Raw genomic sequence first — 14183 nt, 5'->3', positions numbered from 1 at the left:
CATAATGTCTAATCACTGGATGTACACCTAAAACTAATAGGACATTGTATGTCAACTATAATTAAAAGATAAAAAATGGTTTAAATATATTTATAAAGTTAAAATAATAAAACCTACTAATTTAGTGACATTTCAAAGTCTGGTAAGCATTGGCCATTGAAATACTGGATATGTTGTATTGTTGTATTTATAGTTTTATTGTCCATTCTCAACCTTTTAAATGTGTCATTTGAATGTATCATTATTTTTAAACTTACAAACGGTCTTTTAATACAGAAATGTACCATTGGGATATATATATGCAATATGATTATATATTTGTTTAACATGCATTTAGAATAAATAATAGTAAATAGTTTTAAATGTTTTCCCTTTAAATTTGCATATCAGTTATTTTCAGAATAAAAATAGCAAAAAAAAAAAAAAAAAGTTAAACAACCGTTTGTGACTCCTAGGCTATTTTAACCTAAGACTGTATTTATATTTATATTTATAAATGAAAAAACATTTTTTCAGCATTTCTTAATGTTTTGCATACCTGAAATTATCAAAAGCAAAGGAGTTTGGAGAAAATTACTGCATGTTTTATTCATCTTTGTAATTCCATGCTCATCAATCACACTACTTATCACAAAAGGGGTACTCTGCAAATGCTTGTGGTATGAGAGAAGGGATGGATGGATGGTCTTACAGACACACTAATCCCATTGAGTCAAATAGACTTAGATTGAAATGATTTTTACAATGGATATTGCAGAAAAACCCAGAAGTTACCAAAATATTGTAATGTATTACATTACATATTATCTAAGAAATGAGGAGCTAAAGCATGCCTGTGTGTGTTTTTTCTTCCTAATAATAGCATTGGCATGTTTGCTTTTCACATCTTGGAAGATTTAAACGGGTCTATTTTTCACAGTACTGTTTTGCTTTGATCACCCCCCGTCTGCTAACCATTTCAGGAAGCAGAGGGTAGCACTGAAGCAGCCAGACTCCTGTCTCTTGGTAATGCAGAAGGTGGCTGCTGCTCAGAAAAAGTTCAAAACCAAGAAATAAAAAAGGATTACTTCATGTTCTTTTAAAATTGTACTAGAGTACTGTCCAGTGGGCCTGCTTAAGGATTATAAAATTCTCTAGAAGAATGCATTTTTATTTGACTCACTATTTACTATTGATTAGCCCCAGTCTCTGTGAAATTACATGATAAAGTGCAGATTTGTGTCTGATGAAGATGCAAATGGATACATACTAATAGAAAGACAACCCCTCCAATTATAGTTGATTCCTTTGTAGGATGCTAACCTCTTTTGTCTCTCACCTAGCAATCTTACTTCAGCATTCATTCAGTGCCTATATACGCCCAGTCTCTTGAATTCTCTTGGAATTAGCTTTACCACCAGCTGGTTCCTTTATTAACAAGATAAATAAATCTTTGGCATGCATTCATTATACATTTGTATAAAAGTCAGATTTATAATTTGTTGAAAATTAACCTATGACACTTTGCTTCAGTTATCTTGCCAGGACCCCGAGAAGATAGCCTATTGGCCAGAGGTTAAGTATAGATATTGTGGGACCCAAAGCTTATATAATTTTTGGTCCCTTTATAACACAAAGGATTCAAAAGTACATATACAAAATATGTCTAAAAATGAATATCATTTTAGAATGAGAAAATAAATCACAACGAATTACAAGGAAACTTGGAGATTCGGTGTCTTTCTCTGAAATCTTTTTAGGCTCTTTACAGGAAATGCGTACATGGAAATGCTTGCTGATTTCTACCTGGTTTCCCTTTTGAAAGAGGATTTTAACAACCCACTGCAACTTCCAGCAGGTTCCAGGTCTCAGATAAAGAAAGGTGTGTGTGTGTGAGGGGGTGGGGGGAGGCTTCTTAAGCTTCATTAGTTTCAGAGTAAAGGAGTTCTGCTACTGGGTGAGGGGACACGAACAGATAAGGAGTTGTGATGTCAACAGTTGAGAGAAGGAAACCAGAGAGCATTCCCCCTCAGACAACTGGGCCACAGAGTAGTAATCCTTGTGCAGGACTTGGTGAAGACTCACACATTCATGTGTCAAGAGATCCAGCCCTGAGCCCATGTTGCAAGGAGAACACATGAAACCATAATGACACCAGTTAGTAAGAAAAACTTTGAGTCTTTTTCAATCAAATCCCTGCTGCCCCAAGAAATCTCCCAATCTGGAGAAACTAGAAGCAGAAGATGAGTGAAGAGGATCAGGAAGGACACACCACTTTCCTTCCCCATTGAAGTTCTTGAACTGGACATCTGTCCAACCAAATAAAGGATTGGTGTCCATTAAACTGGGTATGAGACAAGTTTTAACTGGAGTAGGTTGAACCAGATGTTTTTCATATGTGGACACAAGTAGAAGCCTCTGGAACCTGCATGATATTCTATTAAGGGAAAATAAACAGAGATCCTACAGAGCATGTATGACATCAGTGATAGCAGAAAAATAAAAATATTATATTTGCACCCCATAAAGTTTAAACTGCTTTTAATGAATGAAATCCATCAATAAATGCCTTCAATGCCCAATTAATGAACATGAGAGAAATGGGGAAAACCACATATGCTTCTAAGTTTTTACTTGAATCATTGTTGGATATTTTCTCCTTTTCCCTTGTTTCTAGCAGTGGGAGTTTCCCACAGTCAAAATGTTTGGACGCTTGGTGGCAAACTTTTGTAGCTGAGAATAATCTAACCAAATACAAACTAGCCTTCTAGTACAAGACACATTCCCTGGGTACAATTTCAAGGATGTTGACTGCAGACTGAGAGGGAAGCAACTACAAAAAAGGTTAAATATTTGAAGACTAGAGGCCCAGTGCACAAAATTAATACACTTGCGGGGGGGGGGGGGGTGCTCCTCAGCCCGGCCTGCCTCATCTCACAGTCCCGGACCCCTCAGGGGATGTCCGACTGCCGGCTGAGGCCCACTCCCCGCAAGGAGCAGGCCTAAGCCGGCAGGTGGACATCCCTCTCGCAGTCTGGGACCCCTCGCTCCGTACCGCTTGCCTGCTTGCTGCTCCTTACTGCTTGGCTTGCTGCTCTTAGCACTGCTGAGGAGTGGGAGAGGCTCCCGTCACCACTGCTGCGCTCGCCAGCCATGAGCCTGGCTTCTGGCTGAGTGTCACTCCCCTTGTGGGAGCGCACCAGGGGGAAGCTCCTGTGCTGAGCATCTGCCCCCTGATGGTCAGTGTGCATCATAGCAACTGGTCATTCTGGTCGTTCTGCTGTAACGGTTGCTTAGGCTTTTATTATATAGATGTTATTAGTCTATATGTGGTGGTGAGAAATTGATCTGAAATAGGCTCTTTTTGTCCTGGGTATTTATAAGACTAGGGTAGACTGCTGAGCTAGATTGGGGGGTAGTACAGCCTAGATACAGAGAAAGAACAGAAAGATCTCAGCAGGTGATACCTCACTACATGCCACTGTGAAATGACAATAAAGGCAAGTGAACGTTTTGTAGGGGGTTGCCACTCACACAGAACGGATGGAAAAGCTAAGACACAATACCCTAATTCTTTGTACTCTGCAGTAATTGTTACTATTGCAATTTCTAATTCAATTTATGGCCCCTACCTCATTTTGAAGTGTTAAATGCTTTGAAAACAAAATACTTCAGAAATAATAAAAACCAACTTGCTTTTTTATCAATGTCAAAAAAGATGTCTATAAAATTAGGTAATAGGGAAAATGCATTGAAAGAAAAGAATGAAGGAAACAAACTTTTAATTCTATTCAGACACTCAGAATAATGAAAGTTCCCTAACGTTAAGAAATTCATGCATTTTTTTTCTGAGATTGCTAGTTACAGTTAATTTTATATGTCAACTTGAGTAGGCCACAGGATGCCCAGATAGCTGCTTAAATATCATGTCTGGGTGTATCTGTGAGGGTGTTTCCAGAAGAAATTAGGATGTGAATTGGTAGACTGAGTAAAGCAGATGGCCCTTCCCGATGTGTGTGCACATCATCCAATCCCTCGAGGGTCTGAATAGAAGAAAAAGTGAAGCAAGGTTGAATTTGCTCTCTGCCTGACTATTGAGCTACGATCTCAGTCTTCTCTTCCTGTTAATGCTCTTGATTCTCAGGCCTTCAGAGTCAGGCTGAAATCTACATTACAGCCTTCCCTGGGTCTCCAGCTTGTGTGTGGCAGACTGTGGGACTCCTTAGCCTCTGTAATTGTGTGAGCCAATACCTTATAATATGTCTATATCTATCTATCATCTATCTATCTATCTATCTATCTATCTATCTATCTATCTATCATCTGTCTATCAATCATCTATCATCTGTCTATCATCTATCTATCTATCTATCATCTATCTATCTATCTATCTATCTATCTATCTATCTATCATCATCATCTAACAGATAGCTAGCTAGCTGTATTGTTTAATAGGGAAAATTTAAGTTGAGTTGGATTTTCCTGGTCAATTGATGAAATAAAATTATTTTACCCATCTGTTGCCCCAGTGTAGTAGTCTGCAAACCATGGTCCTTAAGTCAAATCCTGCCAGTCACCTATTTTTGTAAATAAAGCAGGAAAACAGCCAGGTCCATTCATTTATATATCTTTAATGGCTGCTTGGGTGTTACAATAGCAGAGCTGAATAGTTGAGATACAAAGTCTAACATATTTGCTATCTGACTCTTTACAAAAAAGTTTGCTAACCCGTGCCCCAGCACATGGAGGACAGCACTGGTTAGTGATGATGCAAAGCTATGAGAACAATTAGAGGCACAGAAAGCACATTCATTCACATGTGGAATTACTGACTTTCAATGCAGGATAATATACATGAATCCACACTCAGCGCCTGATAAAACCAAGGCTAAGTCTGAAATTCATGTCTCAATAATTATTGACTATAATGTCAGTGACATAAGTTTCTAGAGCAGTGGCTGTATAGGATATATTCCCAAATCTGGTGCTCCTTTTTGATTATTGTTTAACCTATTTTAAAACATCTAGCACAGAAAGGAGAAAGTGATTTAAATATTATCTGTTTAACTTGCTAACCTTCTGATGCCCTTTTGCAAACAGCTTGTTCAAAGTCCATAGAGCTAAGCGAAATAAGCCAGTCAGAGAAAGATAAGTATCACATGATCTCACTCATTTGTGGAATATAATGAACAACATAAACTGATGAACAAAAACAAATACAGAGACAGAGAAGCATCGATCAGACCATCAAACCTCAGAGGGAAGGTAGGGGAGGGCAGGGGTAAGGGGGAGAGATCAAACAAAGGACTTGTATGCATGCATATAAGCATAACCAATGGACACAGACAACAGGGGGGTGAGGGCATGGGGGGTAGGGGGGCAATGGGGGGGATAAGGACACATATGTAATACCTTAATTAATAAAGAAAAAAAAGAGAGATTTGGATACTCAGAATAACCCTTCTGTATCACTTTCTAAACTGAATTTCCTTACATGCAATTTGGATTTCTCTGAAATAAGCAACCATAGGGGTTGGAAAGTTCCAGCACAGATTTATAACGAAATGAAAAAAGATTGAATTCTGTCCAGAAATGTGTGATGGCATTCAAAGAAGAATGACATTTACTTCCCCTTAATACTCTTCCACATGAAATTTGCCTTCTTGTAAGTAGATTACCTTCATAGACAATGTAGGGACAGCACTTAATAACAGTGAATTATATCAAGCTACTAAAATTAGTAATGATTTTGTTTATAAATAGCTATGTAATGGTACTTTATTTTGTGAATCCTGCAGTGTAGTTCTGTGTACTGAAGGCCTGTTAACTTACTATCTTCCTTTTGTTTAAAGCATGCTTCTTTAAGATTATCTCTTAAAACACTATTATTATTTATACTAGAGGCCCAATGCACAAAATTCGTGCAAGGGGCTCAGCCCTCACAGCCCCAGCTTTGTCTGGAAGGTCGTTCAGCTGTCCAGTCTAATTATCATATTATATTTTTATTATTATAGGTGTTGGGAAGAGTAGGCATGCATTTCCAGGAGATATGGATTAGAAAGTTCAAGTGTATGTATGTGTGTGTGTGTGTATGTGTGTGTGTGTGTGTGTGTGTGTGTGTGTAGACTGAAAAAAATTTGCCTCTCTTAAGGTTCTTATGTACCTCATTAGGAGGCATTCCCCAACCTTTAGATGAAAGTCTGTAAACCAGAAAAATTAAATTGTTATGAGAAATTATTATTGGCATTTTCAAGTAAAAGCAACATGCACACCTGCTATAGGATTAAACAATTAGAGCCTCTGTATCTTGAGACAGGAAATTTGATAGGTAAAAGAGCTTCTTATCTTTGTAATACTGACTCTTTTATTCTGAACAAAGATAGCCTATTATTTTAAAAACTAGAGGCCCGGAGCACAAAAATTTGTACACGCCGGGGGGGGGGGGGGGGGGGGGGGGAAGGGGTCCCCCAGCCCGGCCTGTGCCCTCTTGCAGTCTGGGACCCCTCAGGAGATAATGACCTGCTGGCTTAGGCCTGCTCCCGGGTGGCAGAGGGCAGGCCCAATCCCTAAGTGCAGCCCCTGGTCAGGCTCAGAGCAGGGCCGATTGGGGAGTTGGGGCGCCGTCCCATCATGCACAGAGCAGGGCGGATCGGGAGGTTGTGATGCCACCCTCAGTCACGCTCAGGGTAGGGCCGATTGGGGGGTTGGGGCACCGCCTCCTGTCACACTCAAGGCAGGGTCGATGGGAAGGTTGCGGGCGCCACCCCCTGTCACGCACAGAGCAGGGCCGATCAGGGGGTTGGGGCGCTGCCCCCTGTCACTCACAGAGCAGGGCCAATCAGGGGGTTGGGGCGCTGCCCCCTGTCACTCACAGAGCAGGGCCCATCAGGGGGGTTGGGGCTCCGTACCCTGTCACGCACAGAGTAGGGCCAATCAGGGGGTTGAGGAGCTCCCCCCTGGCACTCACAGAGTAGGGCCAATCAGGGGGTTGGGGCGCTGCCCCCTGTCACTCACAGAGCAGGGCCCATCAGGGGGTTGGGGCGCTGCCCCCTGTCACTCACAGAGCAGGGCCCATCAGGGGGGTTGGGGCTCTGTACCCTGTCACGCACAGAGTAGGGCCAATCAGGGGGTTGAGGAGCTCCCCCCTGGCACTCACAGAGTAGGGCCAATCAGGGGGTTGGGGCGCTGCCCCCTGTCACTCACAGAGCAGGGCCCATCAGGGGGGTTGGGGCTCCGTACCCTGTCACGCACAGAGTAGGGCTGATCAGGGGGTTGAGGATCTCCCCCCTGTCACTCACAGAGTAGGGCCGATAGGGGAGTTGGGGCACCACCCCCTGTCACACACAGAGCAGGGCGGATCAAGGGGTTGGGGCGCTGCACCTTGTCACACTCAGAGCAGGGCCAATGGGGAGGTTATGGCTCTGCCCTGTCACACACAGAGCAAGGCCCGAGGAGGGGGGTTGGGGTGCCACCCTCTATTACCCACAGAGCAGGGCCGATCAGGGGGTTGGGGCACCACCACTGTCACACTCAGGGCAGGGCCGATGGGGAGGTTATGGCTCTACCCTGTCACACACAGAGCAGAGCCAGTGGCGGGGGGGGGGGGGGTTGGTGCGCTGCACCCTGTCACACACAGAGCCACAGGGCGATCAGGGGATTGGGGAGCTCCCCACTATCAGGCACAGAGCAGGGCTGATCAGGGGGTTTGGGCGCTGCCCCCTGTCATGCTGATCCCGGTGCCGGGAGCCTTGCTGCTCCGCTGATCCCGGTGCCGGGAGGCATATTACCCTTTTACTATATAGAATAGAGGCTTGGTGCATGGGTAGGGGCTGGCTGGTTTGCCCTGAAGCGTGTCCTGGATCAGGGTCGGGGTCCCCACTAGGGTGCCTGGCCAGTCTGGGTGAGGGGCTGAGGGCTGTTTTCCGGCTGGCAGGTGACTAAAAGCTCCCAACCGCTCCTTGTTTTCTTTTTCTTTTTTTTATTCTGGGCCAGCTTTAGCTCTGAGGCCTCGCTGCTGAAAACATCAATACAATGTTGCGGTCCGGGGCTGACTGAAAGCTGGTTTCTGGGGTTTTGTTTAGCTTCTTATTTGCAACATAGTAATAGTTGCTTAGAGTTGCAGCTGAGAGGCCGGCAAGTCTGGTGGGGAATGTTGGAGTCTGCAGTCACTGGAGGAAGCAAGCCTCCCTGTTCGCTTCAGTGCATGGCTGCCGGCCGCCATCTTGGCTGACAGTTAATTTGCATAAGGATACGCTGATTAGCCAATGGGAAAGGTAGCGGTCGTACGCTAATTACCATGTTTCTCTTTTATTAGTGTAGATAAAACTGTAGACCTAAAAAAGTTCCTCCAGGCTACTGTGTCCATTCCCTTTGGATCCAGAAAGTCTGAATATTAATGTATCTCATTTAAATTGCTCTGCTATTTTGAAAGCTGTCTTGAGTCCAATCTCCCCTTTGGGGAAAATAGGAATAGAGAAGGGAATTTAGAAGTCTGCCTGGCTTGGCTCAAAACTGATATGGCATCGAAAGATGCCAAGGTCGAGAAGGGTTGGAAGAGAGTTTGGGAGATTGTGGAGAGATCCATTTTATGATGTGTCAGCCTAGAGAGGAAAAGGAACCTTTGGCTTTATCCAACAAAATAGATGGCAAGTGAGTTGCCAAATGCATTAAGTCAGTTCAGATTCATTTGCCAAAGTCAGGATGGGGCTCACTAGCACAACGTTTCTCTAGCTTCCTTGGCTGGAGAACTTTACACCACTCACTGTAGTCCAAGTATGGGTATGTGTCTGCTGGGGGCAGGGTGCTGGTCATGGTGGTGGTTCTTTGTGACCAACTTCTTGGTCTGAGGCTGCTAATGGCCTCACTGCTGGAGTGTTCTATGTGTGGTCAGGTTAAGATGTTTTACACAGACCAGGGAAGAGTGACAGATAGCATTTACATCCTGATGATCTTCCTGTGGCCCCATGGCCATCTGTGCTCTTGTATTGAACCTTTGATCCTATTCATGATGGCTCCACCCTCATGACCTACCTCCCAAAAGCCCTACCTCCCAAAATCATCACATTGGAGATCAGGGTTTCAACATATGAAATTTTTTTGGGGGGAGAGGCAAAACCATTCAGTCCAGAGCACCTACCTCAGATGGCCTCCTTTTCCTTCTTTTCTACTTCTTTTAAATTGCTGTACTACTCACTCTGCTCCCTTCATAAAAAATTCCAATGTAATTTTTCTAAAAATGTTTCCTCACTCCCTTTTCTTTTTGTTTCCTTTCAGTAATTACATGGCTCAATCTTAAGCTCTACATAGTTGCCCTGAAATCTGTGTGTTTGCCCCGACCATTGGTCAACACATCTGGATATCCCCATTTGGATGGTCATCTGGCTCTTGAGGACAAAAGGCCACACTGAACTCATCCTCTTCCCATTTTTTTCCTGTAATTATTCCAGCATTCTGGTTACCAGGTTCAAAACTCGATAATCATTCTTTACATTGTCCCTTGGCTCCCGGCCTTTGATGATTTTTTCAGTCTTGTTGTTAAGATCCCTCTGAAATGCCTATTTTTGTTGTACTGGAACCAGCCAACTCCAATGCACTGTGGTTTTGGCGTGCAGAGACATGCTCTAATGGAATTCATAGTTGCCAGGGACCAGCATGTCCTGTGTGCAATAATGCAAGGGGTAATTTATGGGAGTTAAGCACTGGCAATAAGATAGAAATCATGTTGTTCATAGGATGTGAAGAAGCATTTTATTTGTTGGATACACAACTGACAAGGGGCCACCCTCAGCTCCTCGCTGGTTGTTGGCTGGACTCCACCTTCAGTGCCTTGTCACATGGGCCTTCCCCAAATTGCTACATGCTTTATCAAAATCAGCAAGAGAGAGTATCCTTCCAAGATGCAGCTCACAACCCTATGTAACCTAATCATGGAAGTAAGTGATATCCCATCACCCTATTCTATTGGTTATTCTGTTGGCTAAAAGTAAGTCAGGGGTCCCGTCTACACTGAAGCTAGAGGGGATCATGCAAAGACTTGAACACCAGGAGAGGGGGTGACAGGGACTATGAGAGAGTCTGCTGACCACATATAGCAGGGTTGGGGAACATCCAGCCCGCGGGCTGTATCATTTGATCTGGCCCTGACAAGGCAGGACTCAAAATTTCATAAATCTAAGAGCTTTTTTTCATAGCAACATTATTTTTAAGTTGATAATTTTGTATGGCCCATATATGGTGTCATAAATATCCAATGGTCTTTGGCAGACAAATGATTCCCCAACCCTGATGTATAGGAAGGGAGGAAACACCACTCTTGTCACGTCTATAATTCTATCACATCAGTGGTAAAGCCTCATTGACAGTATTTATTTAGGTTAAATGACAAATATTTCAGATATTAGAAAGTCAGTAGAAGCTTTCTTACTGTTTCTTCACTTAATTAGGCAAAAATGAAAGTTTTTCTGCAGGGTTCAGAAGGTTGTCTTACTGGATAATATTGAATGAATTATTATTAAAAAATAATTGCTATTAATGAATTCATTATACATTCCTTTGTTCCTTATCTGCCATTTGGTTCTCTCTCTCTTTCATCATTTTCTATTCCATTGATTACTTTCAGAGCCCATCTCTTCCTACCATTTTCTATCATACATTTTTTTTAAATAGAATTTTCCTCTTTCCTACACTATGCATATAGGTGTTTACTTTATTGAAGTCATTAATGACTTGATAGCTTCCCCTTAGAGTCACTGAAGTGAATTAAGGTATTTCCTGTGAGACTTGGTCAATTTCTCCTTGACTTGAATTATCATAATCTGTACATGTTTCTGCTTCCGTTCTGTCATTACTTATGGCCCTGAAATAATTATTTCTCAAAGGGTTGAAGAAATTTGGGATTATGTCCTACACTGTCCAAATGAAACTCCTTCAGGGTCGAGTCACTTAAGACATTTTAGTGGAGCTGAGAGTAATTTTAATTAAGATCTTAAGCTTATAAACATGATGAATCTTTACAAGAAGGAGAAAATATATACATAGGATTGAAAAGAAAATGAATAAATAGATATAGGTACTTTTTCTCAACCTCTAATTTTAGAGATGTACGTAGATTTTTTTAAAGATGAAGCAAAAACAAACACAATACAAATTAATACACCAAAACCATTATCAATGAATAATAATCTCTCATTTATATTTCGAAAAACCAGAACACCTTAGTAAACTTATATGTGGGTCCATTTAGAATTGTCAAAATCAGGTCCAGTTACCTAGTTATTTTCAGAGGTCAGGACTTTCTTGCCATTGGAGCCATGATATAAAAATTTCTTTAAGCAAACAAGTGTCTATCACATGTGTGCATCACCTAGGGGATGCATGCAAAAACTGGGATGTTCCAGACCTTTATTTCTATCACCTAGATGGCAATGCTGCTGGTGTGGTTTTCTTAAGAATTTGGAGTTTTGCAATTTAGGTTAGAGATCAGGAGGCTAATACTAACCTGATGCAGGTGCCGTTGTTGTGGCATTGATGATGAGCACACCAAGAGACATGGCAGTTCTCAATGTTCTTTCCAAGTAGTGCTTCATCAGTGATGAAGAATTCTTTGTTGTTTACTTGAAGCTTTCCAATGCAGCCCTTGAACCCACAGATATGGCCCACATTCTTATGAATCTTAACATTTTCAGGAATATGGCCAAGGAACGTTGATTCAAAATATACCTATAGGAAAAATAGCAATAAACAAACATCTTCTTATAAGGTGTTAGATTATAGGAGAAGGGCCTAGGATATTTTGTTCTGTAATTGCATAGTCTTCTATGTTAAATAGGTTTCAATTGTGTGCTAGTTTTGTCAACCCACATAGTAGGAGGTAAAGTACATTACTTTAGAAAAAGGCCCTTATTTTATATTTCTTTGTATCTCTCACAATAGCTAATAAATTTTATTACAAAAAATGGGCATTTGACAAAACTTGATTACTTTGAAATGTATTTTGGAACTCAAGTGTATGCTTTTCAATGTCAACATTATCAAATAATAACTGATAAAGAAAATTAAACCTTGTTATTTAATTCTTAATAGAGATTGAATTGTGCTACCCCAACCCCTGATTCATATGTTGAAGTCCTACCTAACATCCAGTACTTCAGAATATGACCTTGTTTGGAAATAGAGCTTATACTCATTGACCAGAATGATGATAAAATCACTTGCATGATATAAATTGCTACTTAATCTCTCCTTTATAATCCTTCATCAATATAAATAAACTGAACTTTTATCGTTCAGATGTACATAAAATGCAACATTCCTCAATGGGGATCTATGAGCTACAGTTGAAGTCTGGATGAAATGGTAATGAGCTGTTAGGCAAATGACAGGTCAATGCAGCAGCATTGGTGCCCAGTTTATGTCTCTGCTGTGCTTATTCCCCAAACTCACTCACTCAGTCCCAGCTGATTTCAAAGAAAATATTTAATTTGGTATTACAGATGCATTTAAATGGACAACTGTCACTGCAAGAATTCAAAAACTATAGCCAAATAATTAAGTTATGACTGGTGGGAGGAGATGATGTGAGATGCCCAGTAATATTACTTAATACGTATACTAATTTTTTTTGGTTTAATGCAAATGTGCTTTTATAGAACAGAAGCATGTGCAATTCTAGGAACATCAAAGCATCTCTATGATCCATAGTAGATCAAACTAATTATATTACTTGAGTTCTTATTCTTTTTTAGTGACTTGGGCTCTGCTCCTAAGGCCATTTCTTATTTTTTCCCCCTAAGTACCTCTTATGGGACTCATATATAGTTCCCCAGAGTATGAGTACCTTTGGGTATAGTGGGGTGGAAGTTTCAAGGTGTATTAATAGAGCCCTCAGGCAGCATAGGAGTATGTGAATTTGTTTTTCCGTCCTTTTTTATATGCTAAGTCCATTTATATCAATTACTCTAACAAACTATTAGCAGAGCTCTTTTATCACCTAAGATTAGTGACTCACTGCTAATGCAATCTGGGATCTATCATGAACCTGCAGACTCAGCGAATTCAAGGCTGTGACCTTCCTCTCATTGAGGATCTCTGACATCTTTGTGTATTGATCACACACCTGGAACAGCAAACCTCTCACTGCTTTGACAAGTGTGCTGTTTTAGCACAAAACTGATAGAGGATGAAAGAATATCCTCCTCTAATGCCAGCAGTAGGCAGATAGGAGGGAAAGTCTATAGAACTATCTATGATTTATTAGACCATTAAAAAACACCAAAACAATGGAAATAAATGGCTCTTGTATTTCTTCTGATCTGAGGCCCAAACTTAGTTGGAGCCCTGAGATGTCTAAAAAAAACAGCTGTCGTTGATTGCACATAGATAACCGTTAAGATGGTTGACTTCCTCTATCCCCAGACTCTCAATTATCTAAGAGCTGCCTATTGTGTGTATAATCATTCCTAAGAAGACAGGTCTTTAAAATAAGTCTTTTCTAATAACTCCTTGTGAATCAGACTATGGAGAATAGAGTCTGACATCAAGATATGATCTTACAAGATAAAACCACAGAGAACAGACATGGATAATCAACGAGGAATCATCAAGATAATGAAAAATAAGAATGGTGACTGAGGGGAAAGGACTCCGAATCTGACAAGAATGAATGAACAATTCCTTTCCCTTCAGAGTTTCTCTTTAAAGGAAGAATATAGTGCTCTTTTATAATATGTGGGAATACAATAAGAAGATAGGCAAAAGGGAACAAACTTTTTAAAAACTGGAGAGTGAGGGGAAGATGGGTAAGAAGCTGTTTTATCTGTTTTCTGTTTTGTCTTCATTTAAATTTAGATATTGGGGTACTACATATATTTCTGTTATAATATCTTGATTCAATGTTTGCTTTTGTTTTATATCCTCAAGTCTGTCTGAAGTTGAATGACCTTTGTGTTAATGAAATATAGGAAGGTAATTGCAAATGTATTTCTTTGTTAAGATTAACTATTATTGGCAAATATGTTCTCCCATGCAGTGGGTTTTCTTGTTGTTTTGTTGATGGTTTCTTTTGCTTTGAAAAAGCTTTTTATTTTTATGTAGTCCCATTTGTTTATTTTCTCCTTAGTTTCCATTGCCCTAGGAACTGTATTGGTAAAGATATTGCTATGACATATGTCTGCTATTTTGCCGCCTATGGCTTCTTCTAAGATTTT

General features: G+C 40.9%; 1 protein-coding gene across 1 annotated transcript in view; it reads right to left on the bottom strand.

The window, feature by feature from the left end:
• EYS (eyes shut homolog) overlaps nt 1-14183 on the bottom strand; it is a 1239289-nt gene that overhangs the window by 186329 nt on the left and 1038777 nt on the right. The window contains 1 exon segment of the mRNA XM_070419099.1: nt 11477-11697. Coding sequence (XP_070275200.1) covers nt 11477-11697 — 221 coding nt within the window.

The sequence above is a fragment of the Myotis yumanensis genome, unplaced genomic scaffold, assembly GCF_028538775.1.
Source record: "Myotis yumanensis isolate MYYU_CA2020_CCGP unplaced genomic scaffold, mMyoYum1.0.hap1 SCAF_6, whole genome shotgun sequence".
NCBI lineage: Eukaryota > Metazoa > Chordata > Mammalia > Chiroptera > Vespertilionidae > Myotis > Myotis yumanensis.
The sequence above is the reverse complement of the archived record's forward strand: the minus strand, read 5'-3'. Positions and strand labels throughout refer to the sequence as shown.